This window comes from Ylistrum balloti, unplaced genomic scaffold (genome assembly GCF_031769215.1).
Source record: "Ylistrum balloti isolate Yb309-2 unplaced genomic scaffold, AGI_CSIRO_Ybal_v1 Utg370998, whole genome shotgun sequence".
Lineage (NCBI taxonomy): Eukaryota > Metazoa > Mollusca > Bivalvia > Pectinida > Pectinidae > Ylistrum > Ylistrum balloti.
The window spans coordinates 275,001-297,033 of record NW_026782557.1 but is presented as its reverse complement, the minus strand read 5'-3'; the positions used below and the strand labels follow the sequence as shown (position 1 = coordinate 297,033).

General features: G+C 34.8%; 1 protein-coding gene and 1 pseudogene across 1 annotated transcript in view; one reads left to right on the top strand and one right to left on the bottom strand.

The window, feature by feature from the left end:
* The window catches only part of LOC132559926 (uncharacterized), a 47,705-nt gene extending 29,280 nt beyond the window's left edge, over positions 1–18,425 (bottom strand). Inside the window, exons 1-9 of the mRNA XM_060224558.1 lie at positions 18,394–18,425; positions 16,790–16,851; positions 14,942–14,998; positions 13,189–13,311; positions 11,831–11,953; positions 9,298–9,372; positions 9,015–9,136; positions 6,240–6,329; positions 5,791–5,886 (exon numbers count right to left, since the gene is read on the bottom strand). Of these exons, the coding sequence (XP_060080541.1) occupies positions 5,791–5,886; positions 6,240–6,329; positions 9,015–9,136; positions 9,298–9,372; positions 11,831–11,953; positions 13,189–13,311; positions 14,942–14,998; positions 16,790–16,851; positions 18,394–18,425 (780 nt within the window). The remainder of the gene's footprint in view (positions 1–5,790; positions 5,887–6,239; positions 6,330–9,014; positions 9,137–9,297; positions 9,373–11,830; positions 11,954–13,188; positions 13,312–14,941; positions 14,999–16,789; positions 16,852–18,393) is intronic.
* The window catches only part of LOC132559925 (uncharacterized), a 16,279-nt pseudogene continuing 12,669 nt past the window's right edge, over positions 18,424–22,033 (top strand).

Below are 22,033 nucleotides of genomic sequence, written 5' to 3'. Positions count from 1 at the left end.
CTGTAGTCTGTCTGATGGCTGATTCTTGTCTGACTAATATGTACAATGTTGTCAACAGACTGATAGCTATCTGTAGTCTGTCTGATGTCTGATTCTTGTCTGACTAATATGTATAAGGTTGTCAATAGACTGATAGCTATCTGTAGTCTGTCTGATGGCTGATTCTTGTCTGACTAATATGTACAAGGTTGTCAACAAACAGTTATTTGTAGTCTGTCTGATGGCTGATTCTTGTCTGACTAATATGTATAAGGTTGTCAACAGACTGATAGCTATCTGTAGTCTGTCTGATGGCTGATTCTTGTCTGACTAATATGTATAAGGTTGTCAACTGATAGCTATCTGTAGTCTGTCTGATGGCTGATTCTGTCTGAGTACAAGGTTGTCAACAAACAGTTATTTGTAGTCTGTCTGATGGCTGATTCTTGTCTGACTAATATGTATAAGGTTGTCAACAAACAGCTATCTGTAGTCTGTCTGATGGCTAATAATATGTACAAGGTTGTCAAAAAACAGTTATCTGTAGTCTGTCTGATGGCTGATTCTTGTCTGACTAATATGTACAATGTTGTCAAAAAACAGTTATCTGTAGTCTGTCTGATGGCTGATTCTTGTCTGACTAATATGTACAAGGTTGTCAAAAAACAGTTATCTGTAGTCTGTCTGATGGCTGATTCTTGTCTGACTAATATGTACAAGGTTGTCAACAAACAGTTATTTGTAGTCTGTCTGATGGCTGATTCTTGTCTGACTAATATGTATAAGGTTGTCAACAAACAGCTATCTGTAGTCTGTCTGATGGCTGATTCTTGTCTGACTAATATGTACAATGTTGTCAAAAAACAGTTATCTGTAGTCTGTCTGATGGCTGATTCTTGTCTGACTAATATGTACAAGGTTGTCAAAAAACAGTTATCTGTAGTCTGTCTGATGGCTGATTCTTGTCTGACTAATATGTATAAGGTTGTCAACAGACTGATAGCTATCTGTAGTCTGTCTGATGGCTGATTCTTGTCTGACTAATATGTACAATGTTGTCAAAAAACAGTTATCTGTAGTCTGCCTGATGGCTGATTCTTGTCTGACTAATATGTACAAGGTTGTCAAAAAACAGTTATCTGTAGTCTGTCTGATGGCTGATTCTTGTCTGACTAATATGTACAAGGTTGTCAAAAAACAGTTATCTGTAGTCTGTCTGATGGCTGATTCTTGTCTGACTAATATGTACAAGGTTGTCAAAAAACAGTTATCTGTAGTCTGTCTGATGGCTGATTCTTGTCTGACTTATATGTACAAGGTTGTCAACAAACAGTTATTTGTAGTCTGTCTGATGGCTGATTCTTGTCTGACTAATATGTATAAGGTTGTCAACAAACAGCTATCTGTAGTCTGTCTGATGGCTGATTCTTGTCTGACTAATATGTACAATGTTGTCAAAAAACAGTTATCTGTAGTCTGTCTGATGGCTGATTCTTGTCTGACTAATATGTACAAGGTTGTCAAAAAACAGTTATCTGTAGTCTGTCTGATGGCTGATTCTTGTCTGACTAATATGTATAAGGTTGTCAATAGACTGATAGCTATCTGTAGTCTGTCTGATGGCTGATTCTTGTCTGACTAATATGTACAATGTTGTCAACAGACTGATAGCTATCTGTAGTCTGTCTGATGTCTGATTCTTGTCTGACTAATATGTATAAGGTTGTCAACAGACTGATAGCTATCTGTAGTCTGTCTGATGGCTGATTCTTGTCTGACTAATATGTACAATGTTGTCAACAAACAGTTATTTGTAGTCTGTCTGATGGCTGATTCTTGTCTGACTAATATGTATAAGGTTGTCAACAGACTGATAGCTATCTGTAGTCTGTCTGATGGCTGATTCTTGTCTGACTAATATGTATAAGGTTGTCAATAGACTGATAGCTATCTGTAGTCTGTCTGATGGCTGATTCTTGTCTGACTAATATGTACAAGGTTGTCAACAAACAGTTATTTGTAGTCTGTCTGATGGCTGATTCTTGTCTGACTAATATGTACAAGGTTGTCAAAAAACAGTTATCTGTAGTCTGTCTGATGGCTGATTCTTGTCTGACTAATATGTACAAGGTTGTCAAAAAACAGTTATCTGTAGTCTGTCTGATGGCTGATTCTTGTCTGACTAATATGTACAAGGTTGTCAAAAAACAGTTGTCTGTAGTCTGTCTGATGGCTGATTCTTGTCCGACTAATATGTACAAGGTTGTCAAAAAACAGTTATCTGTAGTCTGTCTGATGGCTGATTCTTGTCTGACTAATATGTACAAGGTTGTCAACAAACAGTTATTTGTAGTCTGTCTGATGGCTGATTCTTGTCTGACTAATATGTATAAGGTTGTCAACAAACAGCTATCTGTAGTCTGTCTGATGGCTGATTCTTGTCTGACTAATATGTACAATGTTGTCAAAAAACAGTTATCTGTAGTCTGTCTGATGGCTGATTCTTGTCTGACTAATATGTACAAGGTTGTCAAAAAACAGTTATCTGTAGTCTGTCTGATGGCTGATTCTTGTCTGACTAATATGTATAAGGTTGTCAACAGACTGATAGCTATCTGTAGTCTGTCTGATGGCTGATTCTTGTCTGACTAATATGTACAATGTTGTCAACAAACAGTTATTTGTAGTCTGTCTGATGGCTGATTCTTGTCTGACTAATATGTATAAGGTTGTCAACAAACAGCTATCTGTAGTCTGTCTGATGGCTGATTCTTGTCTGACTAATATGTACAATGTTGTCAAAAAACAGTTATCTGTAGTCTGTCTGATGGCTGATTCTTGTCTGACTAATATGTACAAGGTTGTCAAAAAACAGTTATCTGTAGTCTGTCTGATGGCTGATTCTTGTCTGACTAATATGTATAAGGTTGTCAACAGACTGATAGCTATCTGTAGTTGTCTGATGGCTGATTCTTGTCTGACTAATATGTACAATGTTGTCAAAAAACAGTTATCTGTAGTCTGCCTGATGGCTGATTCTTGTCTGACTAATATGTACAAGGTTGTCAAAAAACAGTTATCTGTAGTCTGTCTGATGGCTGATTCTTGTCTGACTAATATGTACAAGGTTGTCAAAAAACAGTTATCTGTAGTCTGTCTGATGGCTGATTCTTGTCTGACTAATATGTACAAGGTTGTCAAAAAACAGTTATCTGTAGTCTGTCTGATGGCTGATTCTTGTCTGACTAATATGTACAAGGTTGTCAAAAACAGTTATCTGTAGTCTGTCTGATGGCTGATTCTTGTCTGACTAATATGTACAAGGTTGTCAAAAAACAGTTATCTGTAGTCTGTCTGGCTGATGGCTTGTCAAAAAACAGTTATCTGTAGTCTGTCTGATGGCTGATTCTAATATGTACAAGGTTGTCAAAAAACAGTTATCTGTAGTCTGTCTGATGGCTGATTCTTGTCTGACTAATATGTATAAGGTTGTCAACAAACAGCTATCTGTAGTCTGTCTGATGGCTGATTCTTGTCTGACTAATATGTACAAGGTTGTCAAAAAACAGTTATCTGTAGTCTGTCTGATGGCTGATTCTTGTCTGACTAATATGTAAATGTTGTCAAAAAACAGTTATCTGTATGGCAAGGTTGTCAAAAAACAGTTATCTGTAGTCTGTCTGATGTCTGCTAATATGTATAAGGTTGTCTAGCTATCTGTAGTCTGTCTGATGGCTGATTCTTGTCTGACTAATATGTATAAGGTTGTCTGACTGAATATGTATTCTTGTCTGACTAATATGTACAATGTTGTCAACAGACTGAGTAGCTATTTGTAGTCTGTCTGATGGCTGATTCTTGTCTGACTAATATGTATAAGGTTGTCAACAGACTGATAGCTATCTGTAGTCTGTCTGATGGCTGATTCTTGTCTGACTAATATGTACAAGGTTGTCAAAAAACAGTTATCTGTAGTCTGTCTGATGGCTGATGTCTGATGTACAAGGTTGTCAAAAAACAGTTATCTGTAGTCTGTCTGATGTCTGACTAATATGTACAAGGTTGTCAAAAACAGTTATATCTGTAGTCTGTCTGATGGCTGATTCTTGTCTGACTAATATGTACAAGGTTGTCAAAAAACAGTTATCTGTAGTCTGTCTGATGGCTGATTCTTGTCTGACTAATATGTACAAGGTTGTCAAAAAACAGTTATCTGTAGTCTGTCTGATGGCTGATTCTTGTCTGACTAATATGTACAAGGTTGTCAAAAAACAGTTATCTGTAGTCTGTCTGATGGCTGATTCTTGTCTGACTAATATGTACAAGGTTGTCAAAAAACAGTTATCTGTAGTCTGTCTGATGGCTGATTCTTGTCTGACTAATATGTACAAGGTTGTCAACAAACAGTTATTTGTAGTCTGTCTGATGGCTGATTCTTGTCTGACTAATATGTATAAGGTTGTCAACAAACAGCTATCTGTAGTCTGTCTGATGGCTGATTCTTGTCTGACTAATATGTACAATGTTGTCAAAAAACAGTTATCTGTAGTCTGTCTGATGGCTGATTCTTGTCTGACTAATATGTACAAGGTTGTCAAAAAACAGTTATCTGTAGTCTGTCTGATGGCTGATTCTTGTCTGACTAATATGTACAAGGTTGTCAAAAAACAGTTATCTGTAGTCTGTCTGATGGCTGGGCTGATTCTTGTTTGACTAATATGTATAAGGTTGTCAACAGACTGATAGCTATCTGTAGTCTGTCTGATGGCTGATTCTTGTCTGACTAATATGTACAATGTTGTCAAAAAACAGTTATCTGTAGTCTGCCTGATGGCTGATTCTTGTCTGACTAATATGTACAAGGTTGTCAAAAAACAGTTATCTGTAGTCTGTCTGATGGCTGATTCTTGTCTGACTAATATGTACAAGGTTGTCAAAAAACAGTTATCTGTAGTCTGTCTGATGGCTGATTCTTGTCTGACTAATATGTACAAGGTTGTCAACAAACAGTTATCTGTAGTCTGTCTGATGGCTGATTCTTGTCTGACTAATATGTACAAGGTTGTCAAAAAACAGTTGTCTGTAGTCTGTCTGATGGCTGATTCTTGTCCGACTAATATGTACAAGGTTGTCAAAAAACAGTTATCTGTAGTCTGTCTGATGGCTGATTCTTGTCTGACTAATATGTACAAGGTTGTCAACAAACAGTTATTTGTAGTCTGTCTGATGGCTGATTCTTGTCTGACTAATATGTACAAGGTTGTCAACAGACTGATAGCTATCTGTAGTCTGTCTGATGGCTGATTCTTGTCTGACTAATATGTACAAGGTTGTCAACAAACAGTTATTTGTAGTCTGTCTGATGGCTGATTCTTGTCTGACTAATATGTATAAGGTTGTCAATAGACTGATAGCTATCTGTAGTCTGTCCGATGGCTGATTCTTGTCTGACTAATATGTATAAGGTTGTCAACAGACTGATAGCTATCTGTAGTCTGTCTGATAGCTGATTCTTGTCTGACTAATATGTACAAGGTCGTCAACAGACAATCCAACTGAATATCCAAATACTTATATCCTTTCCAAACATTTTCCTGTAAAACCTCTGCATACAAAGAATCTGTATTTGCTCAAATTATCTTTATCTGGATTTCTCTTCCCACTGATTTCACAGTTAGAGCCATAGTCTTCCTTCAAGACTAGACAAGCTAATTATATGCATATTTAATATTTCTATGAATATGCACGCCATGCCTTACCAAACTTCACTGTTGAAATAGTTAAAAATAAGGTGGCCCTAGAACTACTTGCCATGTTCTTGAAGTGTCTGCCAAGGCTTTTCACACTTGCCGCATCATAACTGGTCACACTCCCATCTGACACTTCTGCTAATTTCCTCAGTATCTCCTGAAAAGTATATTACTGATGCATATGAAATGGAATCTCAGTTTAAGATATATCCATTTAAATCTCTTTGTCTCAAATAGATAGGATCAATTCTTACCTAAGTAATATTGCTGTAATTTGCATTTTAATAAAATGAATATGAAATGTTTTCTGATTTCAAAGTTTCAAGCTTATATTCTTTTTAAAATACTTCCACCAAAATGGTTTTATTTTTTAGATTAATTACAGTATTTATGTGTACAACAACATCAAAATTAACAGTGACTGAGAGTTGAGTTACAAATGCATTACTGTACTATGTATTGAGCCCCTGTTAAAACAAGTACTGCACTTTTAAGGTAATCAACACTTACTGGGTTTTCCTTATCACCAACATTTATACAATGAATATTATGGTGCTCTGCTCCAAGTCTGACTGCTAGATTTAATATCTCATCATCAATCTATTAACAAATAAATATTTCATCAATTATATATGAAGAAATACATACATCATTTATATATGAATAAATAGATATTTCATCAATTATACATTAATAAATAAATATTTCATCAATTATACATTGATAAATAAATATTTCATCAATTATATATCAATAAATACATATTTCATCAATCATATATCAATAAATAGATATTTCATCATTTATATATCAATAAATACATATTTCATCAATTATATATGAATAAATACATATTTCATCAATCATATATCAATAAATAGATATTTCATCATTTATATATCAATAAATACATATTTCATCAATTATATATGAATAAATAACCCAGAAATAAATGAATAAATAGTTTCATCAATCTAGGGATATGAACAAGAAGGCCAAGGGCTTTAAAAGGCCTGTGATTACGATACCAAGTATTTCTGATATTCTAGCCACTAAGATAACAAAAACAACATCATTCAATTATATTTCTCTACATTCTTTTATTTTGCAGCTCAATGGCAAAAATGGAACTAAAAATGAAGTGTAAAATATGATTTTCAAGATGACTACCAAATTCGGTTTTGGAGACTCAAAAATTAAGAAGACTTCGACAAAACTATTTCTGGATCATTTTAGACAAGAGCTGACATGTTGAACTTTGGCCATAAATAAGAAGACATGGTAAGCCTCCTATTCATTAACATCCTCACAAATTTTTCAGTGCATTAGCACCATATAAACTGCAGAAAAAGTCTGAAATGTGTGTTTTTTTTAATATGGCAGCAATGGTAGCCATCATGCATGGTACACAATGATCGTAGATGGCAGGCAACACCTGAAGACAGATGAAATGTGATGAATAACAAGAGGTCCAATGGGCTTGCATCGCTCACCTGGTATTCAATGTTCATCATTTCATTTCACAAACATTGTTGAGCTTTATTCAAGCAATCTATCAGATGAACACCATATTTCTGCACCTATTTGTTAGTCAGAAGTTGTTTTAAGGCTTCAAGTAATTTAACCCCTGTGACCATGAATAAGGGTCAAGGTCATCCCTTTTTTAAACTTTGTCAGGCTTCATCCTAGAAACATACCAGCAATATATCATGCCTCCAGGCCTTATGATTCATGAGAAGACATCTACTGAAAGTTCTAACAAATATAATCCCTGTGACCTTGACCATAAGTCAAGGTAAATATTTTTTTACAAACTTTGTCAGGCTTCATCGAAGAAAATACCAGTCAAATATCATGCCTCTAAGCTTTTTAGTTCATGAGAAGAAGTTTTTTTTACAGGTTTTAATAAATTTGACCCCTATGACCTTCAACATAAGTCAAAGTTAAAACATATGATTCAATGGTTATTGAGAGGAAGTTATTAAAATGAAATAGTTGAAGCCAGATGCTACACCAAGGCATTAGCTCACTTTGTGCCAGGTGAGCTAAAGACCATGCTTGTGCACTTATATTATCAAAATCCACAACATGGCTGTCGTGTATAATTTTTTCATCAAGCCAAAAAATAAGAATATATTGTCTGCCTCCATTCCTTAACATCCCAGAAATTTTCTGCCCATTTACATCAATGAAACTGATGAGAGAGAAGAATTTTAAAGATGGCAGCTATCTTGGATTTTAAACCAACCTAAACCTAAAAAATACTGATCAAAACCATCTCACTGACACAGCTAGTCTGCCTCTTATAAAATAGAACCCTCAGCCATTATACCAGAGCCAGGTTAACACTGACACAGCTAGCATGCCTCTTGTAAAATAGAAGCCTCAGCCATTATACCAGAGTCAGGTTAACACTGACACAGCTAGCCTATCTCTTGTACAACAGAACCCTCAGCCATTATACCAGAGTCAGGTTAACACTGACACAGCTAGCCTACCTCTTGTACAACAGAACTCTCAGCCATTATACCAGAGCCAGGTTAACACTGACACAGCTAGCCTACCTCTTGTACAACAGAACTCTCAGCCATTATACCAGAGTCAGGTTAACACTGACACAGCTAGCCTACCTCTTGTACAACAGAACTCTCAGCCATTATACCAGAGTCAGGTTAACACTGACACAGCTAGCCTACCTCTTGTACAACAGAACTCTCAGCCATTATACCAGAGTCAGGTTAACCCTGACACAGCTAGCCTACCTCTTGTACAACAGAACTCTCAGCCATTATACCAGAGTCAGGTTAACACTGACTTGGCTAGCCTACCTCTTGTACAACAGAACTCTCAGCCATTATACCAGAGTCAGGTTAACACTGACATGGCTAGCCTACCTCTTGTACAACAGAACTCTCAGCCATTATACCAGAGTCAGGTTAACCCTGACACAGCTAGCCTACCTCTTGTACAACAGAACTCTCAGCCATTATACCAGAGTCAGGTTAACACTGACACAGCTAGCCTACCTCTTGTACAACAGAACTATCAGCCATTATACCAGAGTCAGGTTAACACTGACACAGCTAGCCTACCTCTTGTACAACAGAACTCTCAGCCATTATACCAGAGTCAGGTTAACACTGACACAGCTAGCCTACCTCTTGTACAACAGAACTATCAGCCATTATACCAGAGTCAGGTTAACACTGACACAGCTAGCCTACCTCTTGTACAACAGAACTATCAGCCATTATACCAGAGTCAGGTTAACACTGACTATCCTACCTCCTGTTGTTCATACATGCTGCTATCTGGGCCTGTTGTACAATCAGAATCTGTAAACATTGAATCTGTCAATAGGATTATTCTCGGGTAGACATGACAACCGTTCATCACCGAGATTGAACCTGTAATGAATAGAAAATATATGTCAAAATCTTATCAGACTCTGAAAATAATTCATAATTCATACTTCATACAGATGTCAAGATACAGAAATTGCTTCAAGTTTATTGTAAATATGAAAGAGTTTTTATATTCTTATAGCAAAGAAAATATGTGTACTTACCACGGCCATTAATAGCAGACAAAGCCATGAAGAGACCAGCAATCATTGGAGTACGTCCTCCCACTTGTATTGAACCTGTAATAATAGGAGTTGTTAACTACAGCCTTTATCATGTATTAGAGAATTCAAAACTTTATTTTACCCTGTTCAGGGGTATCCACACATTATCCTTGGAAAACTCAACAATCATCACAGGATAAACATATTATATTATTTACTGTCTACATCACACAGGAATAATAGATTATATTATACACTGTCTACATCAAACAGGAGAAATAGATTATATTATTTACTGTCTACATCACACAGGAGTAATAGATTATATTATTCACTGTCTACATCACACAGGAGTAATAGATTATATCATTCGCTGTCTACATCACACAGGAGTAATAGATTATATTATTTACTGTCAACATCACACAGGAGTAATAGATTATATCATTCGCTGTCTACATCACACAGGAGTAATAGATTATATTATTCACTGTCTACATCACACAGGAGTAATAGATTACATTCGCTGTCTACATCACACAGGAGTAATAGATTATATTATTTACTGTCAACTACATCACACAGGAGTAATAGATTATATTATTTACTGTCTACATCACACAGGAGTAATAGATTATATTATTCGCTGTCTACATCACACAGGAGTAATAGATTATATTATTCGCTGTCTACATCACACAGGAGTAATAGATTATATTATTCACTGTCTACATCACACAGGAGTAATAGATTATATTATTCACTGTCTACATCACACAGGAGTAATAGATTACATCATTCACTGTCTACATCAAACAGGAGAAATAGATTATATTATTTACTGTCTACATCACACAGGAGTAATAGATTATATTATTCGCTGTCTACATCACACAGGAGTAATAGATTATATTATTCACTGTCTACATCACACAGGAGTAATAGATTACATTATTTACTGTCTACATCACACAGGAGTAATAGATTACATTATTCATTCACTGTCAACATCACACAGGAGTAATAGATTATATTATTCGCTGTCTACATCACACAGGAGTAATAGATTATATTATTCACTGTCTACATCACACAGGAGTAATAGATTATATCATTCGCTGTCTACATCACACAGGAGTAATAGATTATATTATTTACTGTCTACATCACACAGGAGTAATAGATTATATTATTTACTGTCTACATCACACAGGAGTAATAGATTATATTATTCGCTGTCTACATCACACAGGAGTAATAGATTATATTATTTACTGTCTACATCACACAGGAATAATAGATTATATTATTCGCTGTCTACATCACACAGGAGTAACATATTAGATTATTCACTGTCTACATCACACAGTAGTAATAAATTATATTATTTACTGTCTACATCACACAGGAGTAATAGATTATATTATTTACTGTCTACATCACACAGGAGTAATAGATTATATTATTCGCTGTCTACATCACACAGGAGTAATAGATTATATCATTCGCTGTCTACATCACACAGGAGTAACAGATTATATTATTTACTGTCTACATCACACAGGAGTAATAGATTATATTATTCGCTGTCTACATCACACAGGAGTAATAGATTATATTATTCGCTGTCTACATCACACAGGAGTAACAGATTATATTATTTACTGTCTACATCACACAGGAGTAATAGATTATATTATTCGCTGTCTACATCACACAGGAGTAATAGATTATATTATTCGCTGTCTACATCACACAGGAGTAATAGATTATATTATTTACTGTCTACATCACACAGGAATAATAGATTATATTATTCACTGTCTACATCACACAGGAGTAATAGATTATATTATTCACTGTCTACATCACACAGGAGTAATAGATTACATTATTTACTGTCTACATCACACAGGAGTAATAGATTATATTATTCACTGTCTACATCACACAGGAGTAATAGATTATATTATTCGCTGTCTACATCACACAGGAGTAATAGATTATATTATTCACTGTCTACATCACACAGGAGTAATAGATTACATTATTTACTGTCTACATCACACAGGAGTATTAGATTACATTATTTACTGTCTACATCACACAGAGCTCCTTAGTTGTTAGATGGTGGATCTTGACTTTGCAGAAAACTTTTATCAAGAAGTTGTATATTAGAGGACACACTGGTTAAAGCAGTGATAAAGAATTAACAACTACAAGTAGCATCTAAAATTACTGAGGCAGGTTTAACATGATACCCCTTTGTATCTTAAAAATTAACTTGATCTTTAATATTTTAGAATCTTTTACTGGTGATTATTAAAATTTCATCTGTTGAAGTGCTTGATGATAACATACAATGGTGAAGATATTGCTACTTCAATTAGATGATTTGAAATTTTCTTGAAAAATTATCTAAGTTTCCAATACACATATTTAGATGTTGGTATATATATATAAATTCTTCATACACAAGAAAAATCCATATAAGATATGAGATATGAAACTCCATCCTGTAAGGGAAACCTACCTAGACTAGTCCTCAGCGCCCAATAATCACATGTCAGATGATGCAGCACTTCTGTCTTGTGTCCAACAGTCACCAAGGCGACACTTTCACTCAGACGATGCTTCTTATTGACATTCTCAATAACTGTAGCATGAATAAATGTTGTTATTGCTAATTAGTAACTGGTCCTGAGATTTATCCTGTAATCTTAAGTAAAATGCTTGACAGGAAGTAGGGCATATTTCAATATGATAGAAATTCCAACATAATATCATAGACTTTCATAGACTTTATTATCAATCACTGAACTTTTTTCCAAAAGCAGTGCACCTGACATCACATTTTTTATCAAACATTGCCTCGAAAATAAATAGGAATACCTGTTATTCACAAAGAAATTAAGACAAATGAAATGCATGTTTCCTATAAAACATATATGACTTGACCAAATATAATTTTTGAAATCAGCATTTTTATGTATGGCATGAATGAATGTCAGCTTAGAATTCATATATATGACACCAAATACAACCACTTCAGATTTAGCAACAATTGCAAAGCACTAAGTGGGCAATGATTTTTTCTCTTAATGCTTAACTGACTCAATACAAATACAAAAGTGTCTTGCTGGGTACAGGATATATACAGTCATTTTCACTGCAATATATCTGATATTTAGTCATACTGTAACTTAACTGTGATAAGTTACAACAACAATGATACTGATAAAAAGTATATATCATTAATAACTTTACATTTGTATTTAATTAAAATTACAAAAATTGTTATATTACCTTCTTATGAAATCTTTTGAAACAAACTGTGGATATTTTTTATATACCGTACAGCCACATATTTTCATAGAATGATATTTTTCCTATTTCGCGGGTCATTGATGTGCTCCAGAAAATTGGATCCGTGAAATATCAAGAGTTACATCTAGGTATGGCCGAGGTTATGAAACGTTTTAAACATATTTTTTTAAAAATCAAAATAGTAGGAAGAGCACAACAGCTGAGGCCAGGTGTAGTAATACCGTTGTGCTTTTCCTACTATTTTGATTTGTCTGAACTATTTGAAGAGCGCCCTGCATCCCTTTGGGATCCACTGGGACCTAGAAAATGAACTTTTCCTGATCTACACCAGAATGGATGTTGGTTCTTAGGGGTTTTTTCCCCACTTATTTATATATTTTTTTTTTTTATATAATACATGGGTTATTTGTGAAGATGTGATATCCATTTAATCTAATGCCAGACTGCGAAATTTTAATGAATGAAAATACAATACTCTTGATTTATATGGAAATCACAAAAGTCGCCACAAAAACAACAGCTAAACAGCAACTATTTTTAGATAAAATGTTGAATCCGACTTACTATCTAGATATGTTAGCACAACATTTACAGCTTGTTCATATGGCCTTCCTCGCATGCTTTCTGAGATGTCAATCACAAATATTGTATCAATTCCCAGTCCTTTTGGAATAGTCAAGGTACGTGCTGTCAAGAAACATAAATACTGATCAAATAACAGAACTTCAGTGTAAACATTTTATAACAGAAAATCCATTATGTTAATGTTTGGGTTATATGTTATGAAATCTCAGTTAGTAAGACAGATAGAAGGTCTGTTGTCCACGATACTGACATGATTTTATGTTGGTAAGACAAAACGTCGTAATCTTTAACTCTTAATTTATTACATTCATTCCTCACCCTCTACAGATAATCCATACAAAGTAAAACTTTTACTGAAGATGGATTTATCTCCCTTGGGGTGAGGAATACAAGATGAGTTCCTTTTTAGGATATTATTTAGGACATGGAAAAACATTGTGCCTCTGAAGAAGTATTTGCAATCATTTTGTAATCATCCATAAGTTTATACAATGAAACGTGTACTATTTAAAGTGGTTTGATCACTAAATTAGAACAGTAATCTTAAAACTCATCCAGCAAAATCATTAAAACAAGAGGTCAAAGGGTGTTACAGTCACCTGAATCACAATGCTTCTTGTAACATTTCATAGAAATTATTACTTTAGAAAAATGTAATATAACTTTAACTATCGTGTACACATGATAACAAATGTAAATTGTGTATACATTAACTTCTGTCTCATGCTAAAGCTTCTAACCAAGTTTGAATAAAAAGAAATAACACTCAAGATTTGAACTTTTCTATACAAAATCTTCCATCCAGGAAGAGTAGAACATTTTTGGAATTCAGTCAATTTGACCCATTTTTAGCCCTACCCATCATCCCCTGGCGGTCAATCAAGGCATCTCATCAAACTATCAGCTTACACTCATAAAAGAAATGTTGGAACTATTTCTGAAAGAAAATACCCTAATGTAATCTTCCTATATAAAATACAGAAGATTTTACCCCCTCCACGATTTTCATGAATAATCGCAAGATACTTCCATCCATGGAGAGTACTTATTTCTACATTATTTGGGTACTGAGAAGAAGATTTTTGAAATTCTAGTCAATTTGACCCATTTTCGGCCATGCCCAACAGCACCTTGGGATTAATTGAGGTCAATATGTGCATCTCATTAAAATTTCATCTTAAGCTAATAATTATAACCAGGTTTGAAATATTTCTGATAAAAAAAACACAAATAATGTTAAAAAATGTAATTTTCCAATATGAACTATAGTAAACATTACCCCTTCCCCTGGGGGAAATGTGAGACCCTGTGGTCATGAAATATTGGTAAAGCATCTGAATGCCTTTCCATCTATGAAGAGTAATTGATGCTCCCATACCTGGGATTTGAGAACAAAATTTTTACAATTTCCATCATTGTGTCCTTTTTGGCCCCACCCCTCAGGCCCCTGGAAGATTTCTTCTATTACATATAAATACATCTATCATACACACATGAGAGACAAGCATGAGATTAATATTTTGTTTACAATACTGACAGGTTTTTGTGTTATACACACATGAGAGACGAGCATGAGATTAGTATTTTGTTCACAATACTGACCGGTTTTTGTGTTATACACACATGAGAGACGAGCATGAGATTAGTATTTTGTTCACAATACTGACCGGTTTTTGTGTTATACACACATGAGAGACGAGCATGAGATTAGTATTTTGTTCACAATACTGACCGGTTTTTGACTCGCTGTTGGCTATATGTATCCATGTCTCTTGCGTCATAACCCCATCTACAAATTCAAAGAAAATCAATAACTCTTAAATATCGAAATATTAAAACATTGTAAACCACACCGTGAAGCAGCAGGCTTTATAGACTGCTACAAATAGGTGTACTTAAGGCCTCTGTACACTACAATAAAAACACATCCCTGTACAATAAAAAGTATGCTACAAACCAATTAGGTAAAACTGAACCATTACCAAACAATAATGATTAGTTCACTGATATTCCATATTTATATATATATGGAACAAAGCTACAACAGAAATCAGACTGAAACAATTCCAAAATCTGACTTTGTATAACAAATGATAAGTTTTACATGAAAAACTGCTGTTAATGATTTTTGTAAAATGAACTGCATCAAATTGTTGCCTCATAAAATTTGTTATTTTTTTATATATTTGTAACGTTGGTAGTTGTACAATTGCAAGTGTCTATTAGTACCACATATCACAAAAAATGTTTTCCCTTTTTCAAAATGGTTCACAGAGGAAAACATAGCTGTAATTAATGAAACTATTACTTTATAACAAAGCGTTTTCTTCAGATTTATGATATATATACAAGTTTTTACAGTGACTTTCATAACTATATCATAAGTCTGATTTCAAAACGATTATGATTTACACACAAATCTATTAATAGAATTAGACTTAATGCAAGCTCAAATAGCTTTCTGTTTCTTTAACATGTATGCATCAAATTATATGATATACCATATTCTACGGCCTATAAACTGCACCTGAGTATAAGCCACTGGGCTGATTTTTAGCAAATTATTCTATATGATCCATATATCAGCTGCAGCGGAATATAAGTCACACTCTTCCTTACAATGTGGTTATCATTATGTTAACCATAGTTTGTTGATATAACAGCCAAAGGAAGCCTATTTATCAAGATTGTCATCTGAATATAAATGTTTGCAAATGAATTATACACAGATATTTCATTGACGTGTTTCAAAAACTTGTTTAGCTTGGGAGCCTTCAAAGATTATCTCCATTGGTGTCTGTACTGTTAAACAGTGGTGAAGGCCCTTGCATGCTGACAAAATTCTTAGAGTTCCATATTATTTCTTGTAAATTACATGAAGCCATTCTTATTGTAAACAAGCATTTGCCCCAATGACCTATCAATCCCATGATGCAAAAGGCTATAGTTTACTTCCGCTATGGCTTCAGAAGCAACCATGAAAGTTCAGAAGATATTATTGTGATTCATATTCAAATGTATGATTAATTAAATCCCTGAGAATGTTATCTTTACTTCAATCTTAAAATCATCCTGTACATGGTTGCAATTGACGATTCTAGACAATCTGTTTCAGTCACAAACACGTGATGGACAGGTACTTGTAAAAAAACTTGTTACTTGTGTACTGGTATTCTTGGTTTAAATTACTATTTTCTATTCTTCCTGGAAGCATGACATGCTACAAAATTATCATGGTGCAAGGTCATGCAGGTCAATAGTGCATGTGATACGCCTTGACAAAATGACCACTCCGATAAACATAACGGTCCAGAACCAATCTCCAGACGATGGGCTTTTTTTTTTTTTTCATTCTGTCCATTTTTTTTCATACACATATAAGCTGCACTGGCAGATTCGCCGTACGCCTGACCACCAAGAAAAACAGCAGCAGCCATTAATCTGGAAAATATGGTATATGGAAACAAAGGGCCCTAACTCTTCCTTCTGTCATTAGCATTTGAAGATCTAACATTGTCTCCACAATACACCCAGTTTTCTAAACAGAATATACACATCATTAATAGTTTAGATACTTCACCATGTCTAACAGCTCCAGAAAAGTTGACACCAAGCCTTCTCCCACCTCCTGCCAACCTCTGCCTGTAAAGAAAAGTATATAAGTGTTAAAAGCTTTCTTCCAACTCCTGTTAACCTCCATCTATGCAAAAAATTATCACTAGTATACAGGTGAACCAAACTTTCTCACACCTCCTTTTAACCTCCCCATGTAATAGAAATTAGTGTTCACACCTCCTGTAAACCTCCTCATGTAATAGAAATTAGTGCTCACACCTCCTGTCAACCTCCCCATGTAATAGAAAGTAGTGCTCACACCTCCTGTTAACCGCCCCATGTAATAGAAATTAGTGCTCACACCTCCTGTTAACCTCCCCATGTAATAGAAATTAGTGCTCACACCTCCTGTCAACCTCCCCATGTAATAGAAATTAGTGCTCACACCTCCTGTAAACCTCCCCATGTAATAGAAATTAGTGTTCACACCTCCTGTTAACCTCTCCATGTAATAGAAATTAGTGCTCACACCTCCTGTAAACCTCCCCATGTAATAGAAATTAGTGCTCACACCTCCTGTAAACCTCTCCATGTAATAGAAATTAGTGCTCACACCTCCTGTAAACCTCCTCATGTAATAGAAATTAGTGTTCACACCTCCTGTAAACCTCCCCATGTAACAGAAATTAGTGCTCACACCTCCTGTTAACCTCCCCATGTAATAGAAATTAGTGCTCACACCTCCTGTAAACCTCCTCATGTAATAGAAATTAGTGTTCACACCTCCTGTAAACCTCCCCATGTAATAGAAATTAGTGCTCACACCTCCTGTAAACCTCCTCATGTAATAGAAATTAGTGCTCACACCTCCTGTAAACCTCCCCATGTAATAGAAATTAGTGCTCACACCTCCTGTAAACCTCCCCATGTAATAGAAATTAGTGCTCTCACCTCCTGTTAACCTCCTCATGTAATAGAAACATTACTAGTATGTAAGGAACCCAAGCCTTATTATGACTAGAAATAGGAAAAAACAAAGCATCTTAATTTGGGTTGCTATTGAAATGTATTGAAATATCCAAGTTTTTAATATATTATGGTTTCAGTTTGGATTTAGAGAAGAAGTAGCAGTTTGTCAAGATGCCTCCAAATCAAAATAAATTTCTATCATTTAAAGTAATGTGAAAACAAAATTTCATCTTTTTCTGACAAATTGTATGATTTTACTGATCATCACTGATTTCCTTCCATACTATTAAGTAATACAAGCCTTCTCACACCTCCAGATAACTTCCTTATCTTGATCAATCAACAAATCTTTTATGATATCATGTCTCTCTCTCTCTCTCTTGTATATTGTGTAATATGTAAAACCTTGTCGAAAAATAAATGAATTACAAAAAAAAAAAGATATCATGTGTCTCAGTCTTTTCCACTTTCCATTTCCTAACATTTTCCTCTCCATTCAACCTCTAATTGTTGAATAGAGACTACCTTCTTTATATCTCTTAGTTTTTTCTTCTTTTTTTTTTTTGTTCATTACATTGTGACTGACAGATAAAAACCATTGAAATAAAACTAGGTAACCAACATCATGCATCAATTTCATTCTGTACAATAAACACTCACATGGCTTCAGCATATGATAGTGGATCAGCCATGTTGGTAAGTCGAGATATCCCAATTTCTATGCCAATCTTGTTACATATTGTTGTGTTCACTGGTCAACCTACAGCATAAAATACTTGTTTTAAATTGGTCAAACATTCATCTACAAAGATCTGACTATGAAAATACTGTCATAAACACACAAATATATAAAACATGATTCAGTTTTCTCCCATACTTCACAGCGTTATCCTTGTTTTGAGTAGGGAAAGATTAATAGAATTTTACACCCGTGTTTTATAGGTAGGGATATCTCAAACCAAGGGGTACTTTTTTCAAAGTTTATAGCTCGAGGCTTGTCACGAAAAAATACCCCTCAGTTTGAGATATCCCTGTCTATAAAACACTGGGGTGTAAGATTCTATTACTCATAGACACTAATATGTACATGTATTATATAAGAAACACTTTACTGTGTTAAGATCCAAATTTATCTAAAATAGATGCTGTAAACATGAATGACAAACATCAATATGTTTAATAATCAATCTATACCGATTAAACTGGAATCTGTGATTCAATAATCAAAGATTTGAAGGGTTGAAGTTCCCTAATGTACAGTGGTACATGGGGAATAGATTGTTTACCAGGAGTAACAGCAAAAGTAATGAGAAGTTGTCCTTCGTGAGTCCCTTGTATCAGTGTAACAGAAGTTACTAATTTATCAATAACTAGGGATTAGACCCAGCCTGGAACTTCAGACTTATTCATCTAAAATCTACCAGTTATGTTAAAGACAGGTCCTCATTAATCAAGCAGTATATAGCAGTTAGACCCTACCTATTTACCAGTGGTGTTGATACTGAAGAATAAGAAACTAGGCACAGTTGAGACTTTTCTGCCATTAGTTTGTATTTGTTTATGACAGAAATCATTTTAGCACCCCTCTGCTCAGTCACTATTTAATCTTACTTACTTAGTTTCTATTCACTTTCACATTGTGTTAATGTGGTCTTGGCACTGACTGGCTTGACCAGAGCCATTTCACATTCAGTGAGAGCGAATCTCCTTTTCATAACAAAAATAATACTAATAAATTAAAACACCTGAAAATTACATGTCATAATGAAAATTACTCTTCATTCTCCATAGTTCTGGCTAAAAGTGGTATAAAATATAGGGTGGTCAATGACTTTAGGGACTCAAATATTTTAGTCCTGCCCTAAGGCTTTTCCTGTGTGACTCACTGAAATTTTGAGAACTCATTCATACTTTAACCTTTTTTAAAGTTTTCGGTGAGGAGCTTTAATTTTACAGGCTCAAAACTAAAAGCATAAATAAAATGGGTGTACATATACCCTCCAGTAAGTAACACATGTGGGTAGCATCATGTTGTTGTTCATTCAAATAAAATTGCTGGGTCTTAAAAAATCACTAGAAGCTTAGCTAGTTATTTTTAGGTTGAAAATGTCAATATCCATACCTGCCAACTTCCCGATTCAGAAGGGAGTTTCATGATTTTCTTTTCCCAGCACTGCCTCCCACTTGTATGGATTTCAGAGATACCACTAGGCAGGTCACAAGTCACCTTGCCACATTTGTCAAATCAGTAAGGCTGACCACCTGGCCACATAATCAAGGCCTAGCTAAGTGAGTACACAGCCTAATTACCTAATTATTGTCAATTATTCAAGTTAATCCTATCTTTCTCCCTCATGAGAATTATAGCAAGTATGAATCTCAGGGGTTAAAAATCAGGAGTTTAAATCCTATGTAGGGAGTTTTGGCCAGTATGTTTCGGTCATAAAGAACACAAACATTTTCTTTTAAACATATCAAAAGATCGAGAATTTGTTTGTCACAAAAGTTAGCACAATCAAATTTCTTTGCTGAAGATTTACAAAGAGATAAACATGTGTGAACAAACAGGGAAAACACATTCCTGTGCATCAAGTGAATTCACGAGGAATCACATCTGTGCCTTTTGTGTGGTAATAGACCAACTCTAACAACTAAGCCAAAGAAGCATGCTTCACCACCTAAGCTACAGAGACTGTATTCAACACTATATATACCCTGTTTGTTTAACACAATTACCTATCCCTTATTGAATATGTCCTTCAAGGAAGCTCAATTGTAGGTCATGGCACTTAAAGATGTTGTTCTGGTCTCAAACAATCTTAGATGAAGTGTGTGTATTCTTTCAATCAACAAACTGATTCTTGTTTTCTACGATTCTCATCTTACCAGACTTCGGAGTACCTATGCCATGGGTAAACGAGTTTGTATATATAACATCAGCCCGTATCATTGACAGTACTTGAGTACTAAAGCACGCATACTCGTATTATATACACTGTAAGTCATTTCGTCAAACCATTCAGTGATACATGCCCACGTAATGATGCGTTGCAGCGCGAGTTAAACACATTATTATGACATCACGTCCAGATTGAACACTATTCTTAGAAAATCCCGCTAGCCTCAGTCTTTTTCATTCGTAGAAGTTGTCTAAATATAGACTAGTCAACATTCTGCTTACCTGAATTACAGCGTGCAGTTTGCCTACACTATAACACATTTTGAAGGACTAGTCGTTATATCTTATGGTCTATCACGTACCACAAATGTTGATTTACACAATTTTTTTCATCAGGCGGAACACTAATGTTTGGGAAATCCGATCTATTTTAAGATGTGAAAAATCGGTGGCAGGAAACAGTTCTTTTGGGGTTTGACAATTTACAGGAATGGGCAGGATCGGGCAGAATCGAGGCGAAATCGCTCTGTTTTAATGATTTACATGAATTTCTTTTGTTTTAATGCCAAAATGCGTTAAACATTATAAACAGTTTTTCAAGGATAAACGGAGACGTACTACACAAATACAAAAACACCAATATTTGTTTTGGTCGCGCACGACCGAAAGACGATTTACAGGTTCCGGTAGAATCGCGCTGTTAAAATGTTGATTTTGGGCATTAGATTGTTTTAGTGTAATTAGTTTGGTTTTAAATGACCATAGTTTAAATATTATAGGTTCATATTATCAAAAAATGGCAAAAATATTCTATTTTTGTTTTCGCATAACCAGGGACGTTTCTGTATTATACGTCCCTGGCATAACGTACTGTGCCACGCAATACCGAAAAACATGATCGGGCGGAATCCAGTATAAAATTAGGGTATTACGTTGTTTTTTGGTGTAATTATTTTGTTTCTTATAGACCGCATATAAAATATTACAGCTTCATATGGACCAAAGCAAAACAGATATTGTATTTTCTTCACTAACGTACTGTGTCGCGAAAGACGATTTACATGATCGGGCAGAATCGGACAGAAATCGGGCAGAAAATCGGACGGTTTATATGAAGGATTTGGACAATAAAATGCTCTTAGTGTAAATATTTTGTTTCTAAAATTACCATAGTAAAAATATTGTAGTTTCATATGGAACAAAAACAACCAATAAAGATATTGTGGTTTTGTTTTGTTTTTATTTTTTATTTTTTCACATAACGTAATGTGCCGCACAGGACCGAAAGACGATTTACAGGATAGGATAGAAAATCGGGCGGTTTATATTTAGAATGTGGGCCTTAAAATGCTCTTAGTGTAAATAGGTTGTTTTTTAAACTACCATCGTTAAAATATGGTC